The following is a 16,089-nucleotide window of genomic DNA, read 5'->3' on the forward strand; positions in this document are numbered from 1 at the left end:
TCTCATTTTTAGAAACTAGCAACTACATGGAAACATTTTTAAATCCGAAACTAATTGGTGCGAGTTTTAATTGTGTTTGAGTGCTGTCAAGAGCACTAATATGTATTAGCACCTGAATCCCCTTTGAATGCGGATACTTTTTAGATATGGAGGATCTGTCTGCCATTGTCAGCTTCTTGCTGACCAATATCTATGGACCCTAAACTGGAGTAGTCAATATATAAAACCAGAGGCAGGAAACCATTTTTCTGTTGAGGGCCACTTTCCCTTGAGGCTAATCTGTCAGGGGCCACATGCTGGAGGTGGGCAGGGCCGAAGCCAGCAGCAGAGACAGAATCAGGAATGAGGAGACACCTGCCTTGCTTGCATTTCAATGTGAACTCCCCAAATTTACACTTCCCAAACCAATGCTGTGAACTGAAGCAGCTCTCCTGTGAAATGTGCCCGGTGCCTAATTTTGCAGTGCAGCTTTCCAGCCTAAAACTGCTTACAAACATGTGCATATTAGTGATACACAAGTGCATTATTAATATGGCAGAAGTTGCTTGCAAAAATGCTTATGCTAGACAAAACTTTTTATATATAATTTCACACACAAAAAAAATACACATGAATTTTCATGCAGACATTGAGTTGTACCCAAGGTAGCGCTGTGTTAAAGTCACTTAGCAGTATACTTCTTGCATTGGCAGAATGTTATTGCACAAGGGAAAATGCAAGTCCCCTTCTGAAGGTAGCTTCGCAACAGATTGCACAACTGGAACCAATAAATGTGCAATAAGCTTCCGTTAGGGCAACTGTTGCATGGATGCTTTTGAGCAGCCTTTGAACTCTGTCATCTGCCAGCACATGGGATCTTGTGCTAGTAGACAGAGAACACTGGATATACAGACAGTGTTAGTCAGTGTTGAATATGCCCCCCATCTTTTAATTGCAAGCGGGCAAAGCAAATTTAAGACCAGAAAAACGAGAAATTGAGAACCAAAAGTGAGCATGTGCACCCTTTTCTCTCCCTCTTTCTTTTAATGCCACCCACTTCACAACCACCACCTGCTTTCGATTTTTCTCCCCACCCAACCAACTACTAGCTTGCCAGAGGTCCAAACTGATCACCTGCACCTTGAGCTATTGCAGTTAGGCCAAGGCCCACATGAGACCATAAGGATTCACGTTGCCCATTGTTGTTTAGTCGTTTAGTCATGTCCGACTCTTCGTGACCCCATGGAACAGAGCATGCCAGGCACTCCTGTCTTCCACCGCCTCCCGCAGTTTGGTCAGACTCATGTTGGTAGCTTTGAGAACACTGTCCAACCATCTCGTCCTGTCGTTCCCTTCTCCTTGTGCCCTCCATCTTTCCCAACATCAGGGTCTTTTCCAGGGAGTCTTCTCTTCTCATGAGGAGGCCAAAGTATTGGAGCCTCAGCTTCAGGATCTGTCCTTCCAGTGAGCACTCAGGGCTGATTTCCTTAAGAATGGATAGGTTGCCCACCCCTGTATTAAATATACAATCAGACTAGTGTATTCAGCAAAAAATAAAAATAAAAATCCCTGAAAAAGCAGCCTCAAGACCCCCTTTATTCTCTGTGCTGGTTTTTTGTGTGTGTGATAAAAGCCACCACTTGGAAGCTTCTATTTGCCTGGAAGGGAAAGTGTGTTTGCACCAATAGAAGCTTCCCTCCTGCAGCAAATAGCAAATTTGGGAGGGGTGGGCAAGAGATTTTCATGGGGAAAACAGCTTGTGTGTGTGGGGGGGGGGAAGGATTAATTCCCTCTCACACTGAGCCATGGTCCTGATTCCAATTGGGGCAGGAACATCTTGACTGCTTTTTCTTCTTCTTCTTCTTCTTCTTCTTCTTCTTCTTCTTCTTCTTCTTCTTCTTCTTCTTCTTCTTCAAAATTAAAGGTACACAAATGCATTTAGCATACTGCTTAGTCTGACCCTAAAGCTGTTCTGGTGTGCGATTTTCCTTTGACTTCTTTGGCTTCTGCAGAGGTGGCCCTGTGAGGCTGTATTCTGGGAGAGGAAAGGACATGCCTGGTTTTCAAATGGGCAGGCAAAATATTCTAGGCTCCTCTTATACTAGTAAACACTTATGTATCACCACTCTTACATCACCGCAGAAGAGGACAAATGAGGATACAGATCTGCATAAAATCTGCATTTGCATTGCTAAGATGCAATGGAGATGAGATGCAAATTCAGAAACGATTGCTATAATCTGAATAGAATTACAATGTATTTTGCCATTGTGGGTGGAGAATGTGGCCAGGTGACCCTGGTTATGTCTGCTCAATCTGCACTGCTTTTGATGGGCAACTTTAAGGTCCCTCCTGCTCTCCCTTCTTACAATTATTTCTCTTTAAAGTACACTTGGTCTGGGAAGCCCTTCAAACAAAGGACGCCTTCTAATAGAGGACTGCCCTCTCTAAAGTAGGACACGTGGCCATCCTTACACATGCACCTGAAGTTACTGGGAAGTTATTGCTCAAACTCCCAGTCTCTGTTGAAGAGGCTGAGAGCTGATCTCCCAAATTCTCCCAGAATGCTTAAACTCTCCCACCAGGTCCTGTTGCACAGCCTGCCCCATATGTTTCTCTCTGCAGATTACGGAAGAGCTGATTCACACATTCGTGTCTGTCAATAACAGATTGGTGATGATTCACAGCTCCCCGCCTCCTTTGTGAGGTTAGGATTGCCTCTTCCTTCCCACTAGCAGAGAGACCTTTTGAACTCCCCCCCCCGACCCCCATCATTCCATCTGTTTCTTTTCCAGCAGCTTGATTGGCAGCTGATGAAATGTTTGATCTCCATTCCCTGAAAAGCATTACCTGCTGCTTTCCCCATATTATGCTGCTCTTAAAAGGCACAAGAAGAGGCCTCTGGTCAGTTGGGGTCCCTAATTGCACCCATGTTGCTGCCTCTCCAATTAGCCACTGTGGCAAAGGAAGGATCAGTAAGAGAGGCTGTCGGAAAACCAGCACGGATGGTGATGGGGGCAGGGGGGCGGACAGGACAAAGTCACTGCAGAGCCCTGGAGATGGGCCTGCCAAGTGGGAACTGGTGAATTGCTTGATTCCAGTTCCTCTCCATTTCTCATTTTTCCAATGTTCAGTTCAGTTCATCACATTTTCACATTGCTCTGCAATCTTCCTTTTTAAGGGTTTGTAACAGAGCCTAGGACTTGCCGATCAGAAGGTCGGCGGTTCGAATCCCTGCGACGGGGTGAGCTCCCGTTGCTCGGTCCCTGCTCCTGCCCAGCTAGCAGTTCCAAAGCATGTCAAAGTGCAAGTAGATCAATAGGTACTACTCTGGCGGGAAGGTAAATGGCATTTCCGTGCGCTGCTCTGGTTCGCCAGGAGCGGCTTAGTCATGCTGGCCACATGACCCAGAAGCTGTACGCCGGCTCCCTTGGCCAATAACGCGAGATGAGCGCTGCAACCCCAGAGTCGGCCACGACTGGATCTAATGGTCAGGGGTCCCTTTACCTTTACTATGGAAGTTCTTCAGCATCTCAGTGCTTTTCCAACATGCACTTTTTTTGTATGCAGTTTTCCCTAATAGACACATTTTTGCAGAGAAATTTCTCTTAATATAATGTTCTTTCCTCTGATATATGCATTTTAATGCAAACTTTATATGCATGTCCATTCACACACCTTGGCTGAAGGCCTGCATTGCAAAATCTGGATAAGTGTGGATTTTGGAGGATGGCTGTGTTTAGGTTTGCGTATTATTTCAGGAAGTGTGAATTAGGTATGTTTGCCTTTGAATGTGAACTGAATTGAATTGCTCTCCCATCCCTATTCCCAGGCTCCCACAAGCACTGCCAAGACTCCAGTATCCCAAGACCTGTGATTTATAGAATTAGAGTGCATGTTCATAATTATTATATGTTCATTATTTATATGCATATAAAGAATCTTGGAGTGAAGTCATCTTAGTACAACCCCCAGCTTAGCGCAGAGCCTGCTGTGCTGAATGCAGAAGCCCATGCAAGATGGACAAAAGGCAGGTCTGGGATTCTAGAATCAGAACTCCAGGGCACAGTTAGAGATCCTAGTTCAGAGTTCAGTGCCCAGGGTTCAGGACCATGGACAGCAACCCCACAGCTGAGACAGACAGAACAAGGTGCCTCAGCACTGGCCTGGAGAAACTGCAAGGTCATACAGTCCAACCATCTGCTTGGCAGATGGGCACCTAGCTTCTGCTGAAATATCTCCAGGAAAGGAGAGCCCACCACCTCCTGGGACTGCCTGTTCCACTGTCAAAGAACTCTTACCATTAGACGGTTTCTCCTCATGTTTACACAAAATGTAAAGGTAAAGGTAAAGGGACCCCTGACCATTAGGTCCAGTCGTGACCAACTCTGGGGTTGTAGTGCTCATCTCGCTTTATTGGCCGAGGGAGCCGGCGTGCAGCTTCTGGGTCATGTGGCCAGCATGACTAAGCTGCTTCTGGCGAACCAGAGCAGCGCACAGAAACACCGTTTACTTTCCCGCTGGAGCGGTACCTATTGATCTACTTGCACTTTGACGTGCTTTCGAACTGCTAGGTGGGCAGGAGCAGGGACCGAGCAACGGGAGCTCAACCCGTCGCGGGGATTCAAACGACCAACCTTCTGATCAGCAAGTCCTAGGCTCTGTGGTTTAACCCACAGCGCCGTACTTCCCTACAATTTCTACTTGTTCATTCTAGTCCTGGTCTCTGGAGCAATAAATAACAAGTCTGCTCCACATCTTGCATGGCGGCCCCTCAGATATTTTTAAACAGCTATCATTCATGCCTGTCTTTAATCTTCCCCAAGCAAAACATGCCCACCGCTTTCAACTTTTCCTCAAAAGACATGATTTCTAGACCTCTCACCATGGTCGTGGTTGCCTTTCTCTGAACATGTTTCAGATTGTCAACATCTTTCTTAAAATACGGGACCCAGAACTGGATATAGAACTCTAGATGCAGCCAGGTCAGTGCAGATTAGAGAAGTGCAAGATGATTGCCATTTAAGGAAACCAGACAGATTTGATGGTGAAGAAGCAGGAGTATGTTCGAGTAGTTGCTCCATGGGGGAAGTGTATTCACCATGTAAAATTCCCTGTCCAGGATTGAGTTTAGGGGAAATTGGTTCTGTTGTCTTGCAGAAGTTGTCTGTGCATAGTACTGATTGGCTAGCACTTGGGTCATCAAAAACCCAGCAGTAGCTCCTTTACAGTGTACTTATGCTGAAGTAGAGGATATCTCAAAGGTTAAATGCTGGCTAAGAGACAAAACTATAAATTACAAAGTCCCTGATTGAATCTATTTGTCCTAACTGAAGGAGTGTCTCCGCCCCCATCGTTCTGCTTGGACACTGAGGTCCAGCACTGAGGGCCTTCTGGCGGTTCCCTCATTGCAAGAAGCCAAGCTACAGGGAACCAGGCAGAGGGCCCTCTCGGTAGTGGCGCCTGCCCTGTGGAACGCCCTCCCACCAGATGTCAAAGAGAACAACTTACCAGACTTTTAGAAGTCATCTGAAGGCAGCCCTTTTTAGGGAAGCTTTTAATGTTTGATGGACTACTGTATTTTAATATTTTGTTGGAAGCCACCCAGAGTGGCTGGGGAAACCCAGCCAGATGGGCGGGGTAGAAATAATATATCATCATCATCATCATCATCATCATCATCTCTTTTTAACTTCTTCTCCCTGTAGCACAATGTCTCTTTTGGGCCACTGAACCAGCACATCATGGCCCCCATACCTGATTCTTCCTTTTTTTACGCTGACTCAAATATCATGTTCAAGGCCTTTTCCTTCATTGTCCCCTCTGACTGGCCTTCAGCGAAACCTTTTCCATTTCACTTAATTGTTGTATTTTTAATATTACTGTATGTACCACGTCTGTTTGAACAAAAACACAACAGCAACAGCAACCATACAAATGGATGAAACAGACAAACTTTCTCCTGGCTTTGTCAGATACCCAAGAGGGCAAATAGGCAGCATTTCCTCCAGCCTTGTCAGTTTTGTTAGACAATTGTGGGGTAATGCAAAGAGGTGGATTTCACATGCTCAGCCTGTCCCCATCATGGTAGGAACACATCCAAATCCATTTGCAGGGCAGACTGGGCCAATATCCAGGCTAGGCTAGTGAAGGAATGTCTTCTCTACAAGCTGGAGAAGATGTGATGACATTTGAAAGTGGAAAAAGATTAACTTGTGAACTGTTCTAATGCACATTAACTAAAGCAAGGGAAGATTGCTGAGCAAATGTTTATGAAGTGGCTAAAAAGTGCCTGCGAATTTGGCTTTTATGCTTGTTGAGCCATGAACTTATTGTTGTAAGTGCCTCTCTCTCTTAACCTCAGTTGCTCATCAGGCAAACGGGAATATTAATGGCCTTTCTCCAAAGGGAGTTGGGAAGGATTAGAGAGAATTACAGTGACCGTAAAGCACTTTGCGTGATACAAAGTGCCGAAGGAAGCACTGCTGGCCCTGCCATTAGGCAGAATGAAGGTCATGAAAGGACAGCAAATGGTTGGTCACCATGTTTACCATCGTGTTTTTACTGCCAAAGAGAAGGGATTTTCTGCCTCTGGTGCCAAAATAGCTTGACTAGCTTTGAGTACTATGCACATTGACTTGGGTGTGAAAGAAAGGGTTAACTGATGTGGTTGTTTATTATATAATAATGAGGATAATGACAGTGAAGCCACATTAGAGATGGTTGAATCCAACAATTTCGGTTTCACTCAGTTTCTCATGTTTCCTGTCTTAAATTTGATTCCACACATTTGCAGATTATTATCTCGTTAAAGTCCTCATGAAAATTCACCAGCACTTTAGCACAATTTTTTCCTTATATACAAATGTTGGTATGCAATTCTGCCTCAAATACATGTTTTTGCAACTCCCTTTTCCGTAATCTAATACATTTCCATCTGTTTTTTATTATATGCATTTCTATGCACGCTTGTCCCTAGTATTATGCATTTTTTAACACATTGCTTGGCTGAACATCTGAACTCGGACATAGAAAAGAGGAATGGGAGATGCTGTTGCTGTTGCTGTTGTGCAAATATTAAAGGACGAGTGTTTTTCAGTTGCACCTTGTTTCAGGAGGTGCAAATTAATGAAGTTTGCCTTTAATGTGAACTGAACTGAATTCATCCTCCATCCCAGTGGTGGAGCTTCATGCTCCGGCACTGGGGGGTGGAGAACAAGTGGGGGCGGGGCTGGCACACATCCTGGGGGTGTGACGCGCTGCCCGTAGGGGTGTGGCATGCATCCAGGGGGCGTGGCGCCCAGCGAGGGTGGGGGCCAGCCACAATGGCACCCCGCCAGGTTCGCACTGCCGGGGGCAGTGCGCTCCCCCCGCACACCTCTTCCTCTGCCAGTGCTCCCTCCCTCGGCCATGTTCAGCTTGTTTCAGACTCATGATCCCTTGTGTGACTGATAAATTTCTGCAGGCAAATAAGCAAGTAAACAAATAAGTAAAACGAGTCCAGATGATAGAACATCAGGATTGTGCACCCGTGGGACAACATTTTAAAGAAGTTGTCACGCTGGATGCTGAGTGCAATAAACCATCGTCCAGGGGCTGAGCAGTGAGAAGAAGGATTGCCTTGGTGATCTCATGCCAAACCCCAAAGAAACATACTGGTACCTCGGGATAAGTACTTAATTTGTTCCAGAGGTCCGCTCTTAACCTGAAACTGTTCTTAACCTGAAGCACCACTTTAGCTAATGGGGCCTCCTGCTGGTGCTGTGCCGCCGGAACACGATTTCATCCTGAAGCAAAGTTCTTAACCCAAGGTACTATTTCTGGGTTAGCGGAGTCTGCAACCTGAAGCGTATGTAACCTGAAGCATCTGTTGCCCAAGGTACCACTGTACAGTGGTACCGCTGGTTACGTACTTAATTCATTCTGGAGGTCCGTTCTTAAACTGAAACTGTTCTTAACCAGAAGCACCACTTTAGCTAATGGGGCCTCCTGCTGCCACCGTGCCACTGCCACGCAATTTCTGTTCTCATCCTGAAGCAAAGTTCTTAACCCAAGGTACTATTTCTGGGTTAGCGGAGTCTGTAACCTGAAGCATCTGTAACCCGAGGTACCACTGTATTCTGTCCGTGCTGACAGGCTGAAACATAGTACGCCACAGCCCAAGGGAGGAGCTGGCAGTGCCACCAATGCTGCTGTGATGATTGAGCCATTATTTGTAGTTTCGGCCACTGTGGGTGTCTGTGCACCTGAGTACCTGTGTGTGTGTGTGGGGGGGAACCTCAGACCCAAGGGCCAAATATGGATCTCTGCATCTCTCTGTTTGGTCCTCAGCACTCTCCACACATGCCACTGGCCCCCTGCCCCTCTCTCCTGCTTCTGCCAGTGATCCTGCTTACTGGGATGGAAGATGGAGATATTGGGGGGTGGGGGGGACTAGAAACCTCCGACTTTGTGTGGTGGGCAATATTGAAACTGCTACCACATTTCCAAAGCTGGTTCGGTATGGTTTCAGATTGGATGGGGGACTGTGGGTTGAGATTCCTGCATTGCAGAGGGTTGAATTAGATGACCCTGGGGACCCTCAACAGTTCTATGTCTCTGCCGTAAGAGACACCCATTGTTTTGCCCACTTTTGGTTCTGGCGCTGCAGGTAGCTCAGGGACAGCCAACGTGCTACTCACCAGAGTCTTCCTGTTTTATTAATATTTATTAAACTTATTAGTTGCTTGTCGCCCGAAGGTCTCCAAGCGACTTACAGCAAAGAAAAATATGCTGTGCATAAAATCATGGAGGGGAAAGGAGGGAATCATATAATACATTAACATTTCATATAACATAATATTCATGGAAAACAAAAGTAGCATACCAGCCATCTAAATAATAGCAAATGACATCAACAATAGTCAAATAATAAGCAAAACAATACTCGGACCACTCATTAGCAAACAAACAAAACCTCAACCTCCCATCCCTCCTCCAAAATCATTCACATCAGTTATATAGAAAAAAGTCATTTTTGTGTTAAATGTATTGTGAGAACTATTTAATGTATTATTGTTGTTGTTTTCTACTTCTTCTCCTTTTTAGTTGCTAGGAGGTGATGGATATTTGTTTACTTCTAGATTTCTTTTTTTGGTGTGATGTATTATATATATGGGACGCGGGTGGTGCTGTGGGTTAAACCACAGAGCCTAGGACTTGCCGATCAGAAGGTCGGCGGTTCGAATCCCTGCGACGGGGTGAGCTCCCGTTGCTCGGTCCCTGCTCCTGCCAACCTAGCAGTTCGAAAGCACGTCAAAGTGCAAGTAGATAAATAGGTACCACTCCGGCGGGAAGGTAAACGGCGTTTCCGTGCGCTGCTCTGGTTCACCAGAAGCGGCTTAGTTATGCTGGCCACATGACCCGGAAGCTGTACGCCGGCTCCCTCGGCCAATAAAGCGAGAGGAGTGCCGCAACCCCAGAGTCAGCCACGACTGGACCTAATGGTCAGGGGTCCCTTTACCTTTATATATATGTACAAAATCATTCACATCAAACAAACATTTCACCCCCTTTAATCTCCCCAGCCCACCTAGAAGTCTGGAGTCAAGGCCAGCTGTTGTGAATCAGTGGTGGGTGGGTCCAGTATCTTCCAGGGATGGTCCAGCACCTCCCTTCATAGGGGAGCAGTAGCAAAGCAAAGTGGGAAGACTGTCGCAAAAGTATTAGCTGCTCTGCAGTTATCCTGGCTCCTGCTCCTCACTTATTGCTGTTGTTTGCTGGATCCCTGATGATGGGCCATGCTGGCAGGGGCTGATGCAAGTTGTGGTCCAACAGCATGTGGAGGGCCACACCCTCTGTGGCTGACCTAGGTGGGGACGGGGCAGGGCAGTAGCGAGATCACGGCTGTGGAGGTGCACCAGAGACAGCACTGGCTGTGCCTGGGCAGCCCTGACCTCCCCCTGCCCAGGCAAGCTGCAGCAAGGCTGCTATCAGGAGAGCGGTGCTGCCCCAACACACAAGTCACTAGGGTAACTAACAATTTACTGCCCTTCCATGACACGCAAGATCAGCTGCCTGAGGCAGCCGGCTCTCTCTGCCTAATGGCAGGGCTGGCCTTCACATATGAGAAAGCCTTCGATGGCACACTCCTTTCCATCTTGCTTCTGAAAATGTTAAGGATAACCGGCAGAGGACAGCGCAGAGCACAATTCCACACACCTGAAAAGGGCTAGGCATCAAAGCCTCATTGTTAATGCTGCAAAAATGGTTGTGCACTTGAGATCAAGGTGTGTGTGTGTGTGTGTGTGCGCATGCATGCATGTGCATGCTGATTTTTATTGCAGCAGGAGCTGTTTGGGCTGTATGCAGGTGGGCAGCCATGGAAAGATGCTACATTCTGGAAGTACAAGGCCTCATAGGTCCCCCCCTGCCTCGTACTCTGTATTTACTATAGGTTTCAATGTAAACACCCAAACTGTCTTGGATTTCCCCTTTTCAGTTCTCCGACGGCCAATGAGGAGGCCTCTGCACAGCACTGACGTCAGCTCCATCGCTCTCAGCCTTTCTTGAGGACAGTGACTTGGTTGCCAGGGCGACGGAAGAACATACTCCCCAGGCTGACTCTCCCTGCTGGAGGCCGTAACACCGCCTGGATGTCTGTCTCGCAGCTCCCAGGCTGGCTGGTGGCATGGAGAGGAGAGGCCTAGCCCTGTGGAAGGAGTGCCTGTGAACCACAAAGCAAATGGTAAGCAGGATGAGACTCGCAGGACGGGTTTGCGGTGGTGTGTGGGGGTCGAGCGACTGCTGGACCATGGATGGCAAAGCTGACTTCACCCGGGAAGGGATGCTCTGCGTATGTTGGAGGAGAAGAGCAAGGAGTGAAGGTTGCCTGGTTAAATTGCAAAAATAAGAGATGGGTTGGAGGTTTTGACAGTGGGTTCCATACACACCGTACATTGAAAACACATGGCTTCCCCCAGAGGATCCTGGGAACTGAAGTTTGTTCAGGGTTCTGGGGGTTGTAAACTATGGTTCTCAGGATTCTTTGGTTAAAGAAATGTGCTTTATAAGTGTGATTTGTGTGTACACCCTTGGAAACAAAGGTCAGTTATTAAGTGGAAAAATGAAATGCAGAATAGGTGGACCAAGTGCAATATTTTATTCATTGTATCCCGCCTTTTTCTCCAAAAAGGGATCACATCATGGTTTTGCTTTAGCTTTATTAATCTAGACAGCCACCACCTTATTTTAAAGCTTATTTGTTTCTTTTATTTTTATTTCAAACCATTTGCAAACCCCTTAATGAGTTTTAAAAACTCCTTAAGCGCATGTTTGTATGTGTGGTTGTGTGTCTACGTTTATCTGCAAGCCTTAGGGTCCCCTCGTCAGGTAGTGCTGACTTTCTGAGTGCATAAGCAACTGCAGTCATGCCTGAACATTGGAAATGGAGTGAATGGGTGGGACTTGCAATGAATGCGGCAGTGTAACCCAATCCCTCCATCCTAGGTGTTTGTATGGCCAATCCACACCATGCAGTCAAAGAATTTTTATACCACTTCAGCAGTCATGGCTTTCCCCAAAGAATTCTGGGAGCTGTAGTTTGTTAAGGATGCTGGGAACTGTAGCTCTCTGAGAGGTCTCCTAACAACCATAGCTGTCAAGCGCCCCTTATTTGGCGGGAAACTCCCTTATCCCAGTGCTGTGTCCCGCTGCTGTCCCTTATTGATGGATGTCCCTTAAATTTCCCGGGTTTCAAAGGAAGCAGCTCCTCTCCCTCCCTGCCGGCCAGGGAGGAGGGACGCTCCAACTGTGTTGCTTGGCTGCCTGGCCTGCCCCCCTCCAGCCTCCTCTCACCAGCCTCGGCCCCTGGGAGCCCCTCCCCGCCAGGACTGGCGGGAGCCTCGGGCCCTTCTGCCGCCATCCTCCTCGCGGCCGCTGAACTGAGTGTCTCTGCCTGGGGCCTCCCCTCTGCCCGTCGCAGCCACTCCCACTCCCGTTAGTACTGCGGCTATGCCACCGAAGGACCCGGATGAGATGGGCAGCCTGGCATGGCCTATGAATTGCTGAGGAGCCTTGAGAGGAGAGCGAGGGCAACCATAGAGAAAGCAGTTCAGAGAGAGGAGGAAGAGGAGGAGTCGGAGTCGTGGGCAGGTGTTCCAAGGGCTACAAGGGAAGGACCGCTAGCGCTTCTCCCATAGATTTGTAGCGGTAGACTAGCATAGATGGTCTGATCTGCGGGTTTACTATTCCGCCCCCTTCCTCCCGTCCCACCTGATGGAATTGAGAGCTGCAGATGGAGCACGAGAGAAAAGATACAGAACTGCAGCAGCATCTTCGTAGCTTGGACTTCGGTTTGCGCAAAAAGTGGTTGCTGCTTGTAGTTATTTAATTGCAGTGTTTCATCGGCTGGTGTCTTGAGCAGCAACCTCTGGAAACGAAGGGCTAAAAACCGGCGCTGCTCTCCCAAATTATCTGGTCCCTTTTAACTTCGCATTTCAGCTGGTAGACTAAAATCCCTTTTTTTGGCTGCTGGTCCCTTATTTTCAAGGCTGCTGGTCCCCTTATTTTCAAGGCTGCTGGTCCCCTTATTTTCAAGGCTGCTGGTCCCCTTATTTTCAAGGCTGCTGGTCCCTTATTTTCAAGGCTGCTGGTCCCTTATTTTCAAGGCTGCTGGTCCCTTATTTTCAAATCTGTAAGTTGACAGCTACCCTAACAACTCGTAGCACTGCTAACAAACTACAGTTTCCAGGATTCTTTGGGGGAAGCTGTAACTGTTAAAGTGATAGAAGACTGCTTTATTATATATATATATATATATATATATATATATATGGGACGCAGGTGGCGCTGTGGGTAAAAGCCTCAGCGCCTAGGGCTTGCCGATCGAAAGGTCGGCGGTTCAAATCCCCGCGGCGGGGTGCGCTCCCGTTGTTCGGTCCCAGCGCCTGCCAACCTAGCAGTTCGAAAGCACCCCTGGGTGCAAGTAGATAAATAGGGACCGCTTACTAGCGGGAAGGTAAACGGCGTTCCGTGTGTGGCTCTGGCTCGCCAGATGCAGCTTTGTCACGCTGGCCACGTGACCCGGAAGTGTCTTCGGACAGCGCTGGCCCCCGGCCTCTTGAGTGAGATGGGCGCACAACCCTAGAGTCTGTCAAGACTGGCCCGTACGGGCAAGGGTACCTTTACCTTTACATATATATATATATATATATATATATATATATATATATATATATATGCATTTTCAAAAACAGGAACAGAGAGCATATTTAACCCCCCTCCCCCTGTCCCATTTACAACTTTGTACCAAATGCAGCATGTATTTTATTATTATTTTTTGAATTGATTTTAAAATGAATTGATTTTAGAATGCTGTGTTAGTTTTCTTGTTGTTAGCCGCTCTGAGCCCGGCTTTGGCTGGGGAGGGCGGGATATAAATTATTATTATTATTATTATTATTATTATTATTATTATTATTATTATTTATTATTCTATATGACTTCCCTTCCACCCTTTTCCCGGTTCCTTTGCTTTTCTGCTCCATGTAATCCACATCTTTTTAATCATCCAATTTGTCATCTATTAAATACTCTTATCTATTTCAGCTTTGCTGGATTTACTCAAGACCTCCTATCCCAGTCCTTTTTTTCCTAAAAAAATCTTTAGGGTTTCTCTCATTTTCCTACTCATATTGAAATACTGCCCCTCAATGAGGCCTTAGAACTTAGATTCACAAAATATTTAGGGGTATTGCATACCCCTGCGTCCCCCTAGAAAAAAGCACCGTGTTAACCTATGTATTTGTCTATACCAGTTCTTAAAATATTCAATAAGCATTATCCTTTCCTCCTTATATAGTGGAACCTCAGTTTTTGAACGTCTCGGCTGCTGAACGTTATGAATGCCTAAAATCCGGAAGTGAATGCTTCCATTTTCGAATGAGCCTCGCAATTTCCCCCATGTTTTGCAATTTTCCCCATTGAACTTGCTGACAGCCCTTTGATCCTCAGTTTTCAAACGTTTCGGAAGTCAAATGGACTTCCGGAACGGATTACATTTGAAAACCGATGTTCCACTGTATTCCTTATCTTTGTTTTATCTTATCCTGTTCGTCAGACCAGCCAGTTCAGCGTATTCAAACATTTTACACTGCCATTCTTCCTGAGTGGGTACTAGACTTGTTCTCCACCTTTGTGCCAATACAGTGGTGCCCCGTAAGACGAATGCCTCGCAAGACGGAAAACTCGCTAGACGAAAGGGTTTTCCGTTTTTTTGAGCTGCTTTGCAAGACGAATTTCCCTATGGGCTTGCTTCGCAAGACGAAAACGTCTTGCAAGTTTGTTTCCTTTTTCTTAACACCGTTAATACAGTTGCGACTTGACTTCGAGGAGCAACTCATAGAACGCAGTGTACATAGTAGCCTTTTTTGAGGTTTTTAAAGACTTTGGTGATTTTTGAAGCTTTTCCAAAACTTCTTTTGCAGCCATTTGGTAAGTTAAGCTTTTAAAACTTTTTTTGGGGGGGTTGGATTTTGGGTTGGGGTATTTGGAAGTCAAGAACTTGGTGTTGGGGAGGGGTTTGCAAGAATCTGGAAGCTTGTGTGTTTTTTTCTGCATTTTTATGATTTTCTGTGACCATTGGGCCACTCTGCTGTTTTTTTAAAAAAATTCTGGATTTGAATTTCTGTGTGCTGGGTGCCTGGGGGAACAGTTGGGGAGGGGTTTGCAAGAATCTGGAAGCTTGTTTTTTCCCCTGCCTTTTTATGATTTTCTGTGACCATTGGGCCACTCTGCTGTTTTTTTAAAAAAATTCTGGGTTTGAATTTTGAAATGCTCTTTCCAGTATGTGTGACTTTAAAGAGCACTTAATAAACTCTTGTTGTACCAAATTTGGCTTTGTTTGGACTTTTTTTGACCATAGGAACGCATTAATTGATTTTCAATGCATTCCTATGGGATTTCGTGCTTCGCAAGACGAAAAACTCGCTAGACGAAAAAATTCGCGGAACGAATTAATTTCGTCTTGCGAGGCACTACTGTAAGGTTCTAGCCGCAGCAATAGCGTATAGTAATAAACTCTTTTGTGTTTTTGGGACCTCCATTGCTACCATCCCCAAGAGGAAAATCTCAGGTGTTTCAGGGAAAGTTTTTTTTTTAAGTATCTTTTTAAATTCATCACATATAGTTTCCCAATATTCCTTAATTATTTTACAGGACCACCACATGTGAATAAAAGATCCCTCAGTTTCATTCAACTTCCAACATATACCTTTTTCTTTTTTAGACATAGTCGCCAATCTGGTGGGTGTCGAATATCATCTGTGGGCCAGTTTCATCCTGTTTTCTTTTATCACATAACATGCCGTAAAATTCATATCTTTTCCCACAACTTTCCCCGTAATTCATAATCCATATTGTGACCCACATTTTGTGCCCACTTAATCATGCTTGATTTCACAAATTCCTCTTTAGTTCCCCACTCCAACAGCATTTTGCACTTTTTGATAATACTTTTATATTTGTAAAAGTGGTAGAAGACTCCTTTAAACGTAGGGGTGGGTGTGACCCATGTGTATCTATTTATGTATTACATATGTATTTCTTTTTTCATTGGATGCAAGGGGGTGGCTGTGCTAAGGATCACTCGGTGGGGGGTGATTTCCTCCCACGTTGCTGTGTTCATCTGCATGTGATGATGAATTGTAGGGAGTGCATTGTGGGGTGTTGTTTGGGTTGGGAGAATTGGTAGCGTTAAAATGAGTTGTTCGAGTTAAATCCTGCATGAAATGGCTACCAGTAAATGAAAGCTGAGGGAGGTGTCTGTGTTATGAGAAAAAAACTGTTCCTTTTCCCTTATGGGGAACACAAGAGCCCTTTTGTAGGTTCTCTATCGGTAGGTGAAAATAACAGAGACCAACTAGAGAATATTGAGAAGCAAAGCAGCTAGTAAGCCTGATTTTTATTAAAGCTGTTGCAACAGGGTACTCCCCCCCGACAAGCCCTTATATAGACATTTTAAACTGCCCACCTTGGAGTCCAAGACCACCCCCAGATACATCATACATACAACACAGAAGGGGCGGACTACAGTGGTACCTCGGGATGCAAACGGGATCCGTTCCAGAGCCC

At 46.1% G+C, this 16,089-nt stretch overlaps 1 protein-coding gene across 7 annotated transcripts in view; it reads left to right on the top strand.

The window, feature by feature from the left end:
- Nucleotides 1–16,089, top strand: part of PARP6 (poly(ADP-ribose) polymerase family member 6) — a 57,356-nt gene that overhangs the window by 1,504 nt on the left and 39,763 nt on the right. For all 7 annotated transcript variants that reach the window (XR_008327494.1, XR_008327492.1, XR_008327493.1 and 4 more), the window contains exon 2: nt 10,460–10,705. Coding sequence is in view for 4 of the 7 variants with exons in the window: in XM_053364924.1 (XP_053220899.1) it covers nt 10,703–10,705 (3 nt within the window). In the remaining 3 variants the exon portion in view is untranslated. The remainder of the gene's footprint in view (nt 1–10,459; nt 10,706–16,089) is intronic.

This window comes from Podarcis raffonei, chromosome 14 (assembly GCF_027172205.1).
Source record: "Podarcis raffonei isolate rPodRaf1 chromosome 14, rPodRaf1.pri, whole genome shotgun sequence".
Taxonomy (NCBI): Eukaryota; Metazoa; Chordata; class Lepidosauria; order Squamata; family Lacertidae; genus Podarcis; species Podarcis raffonei.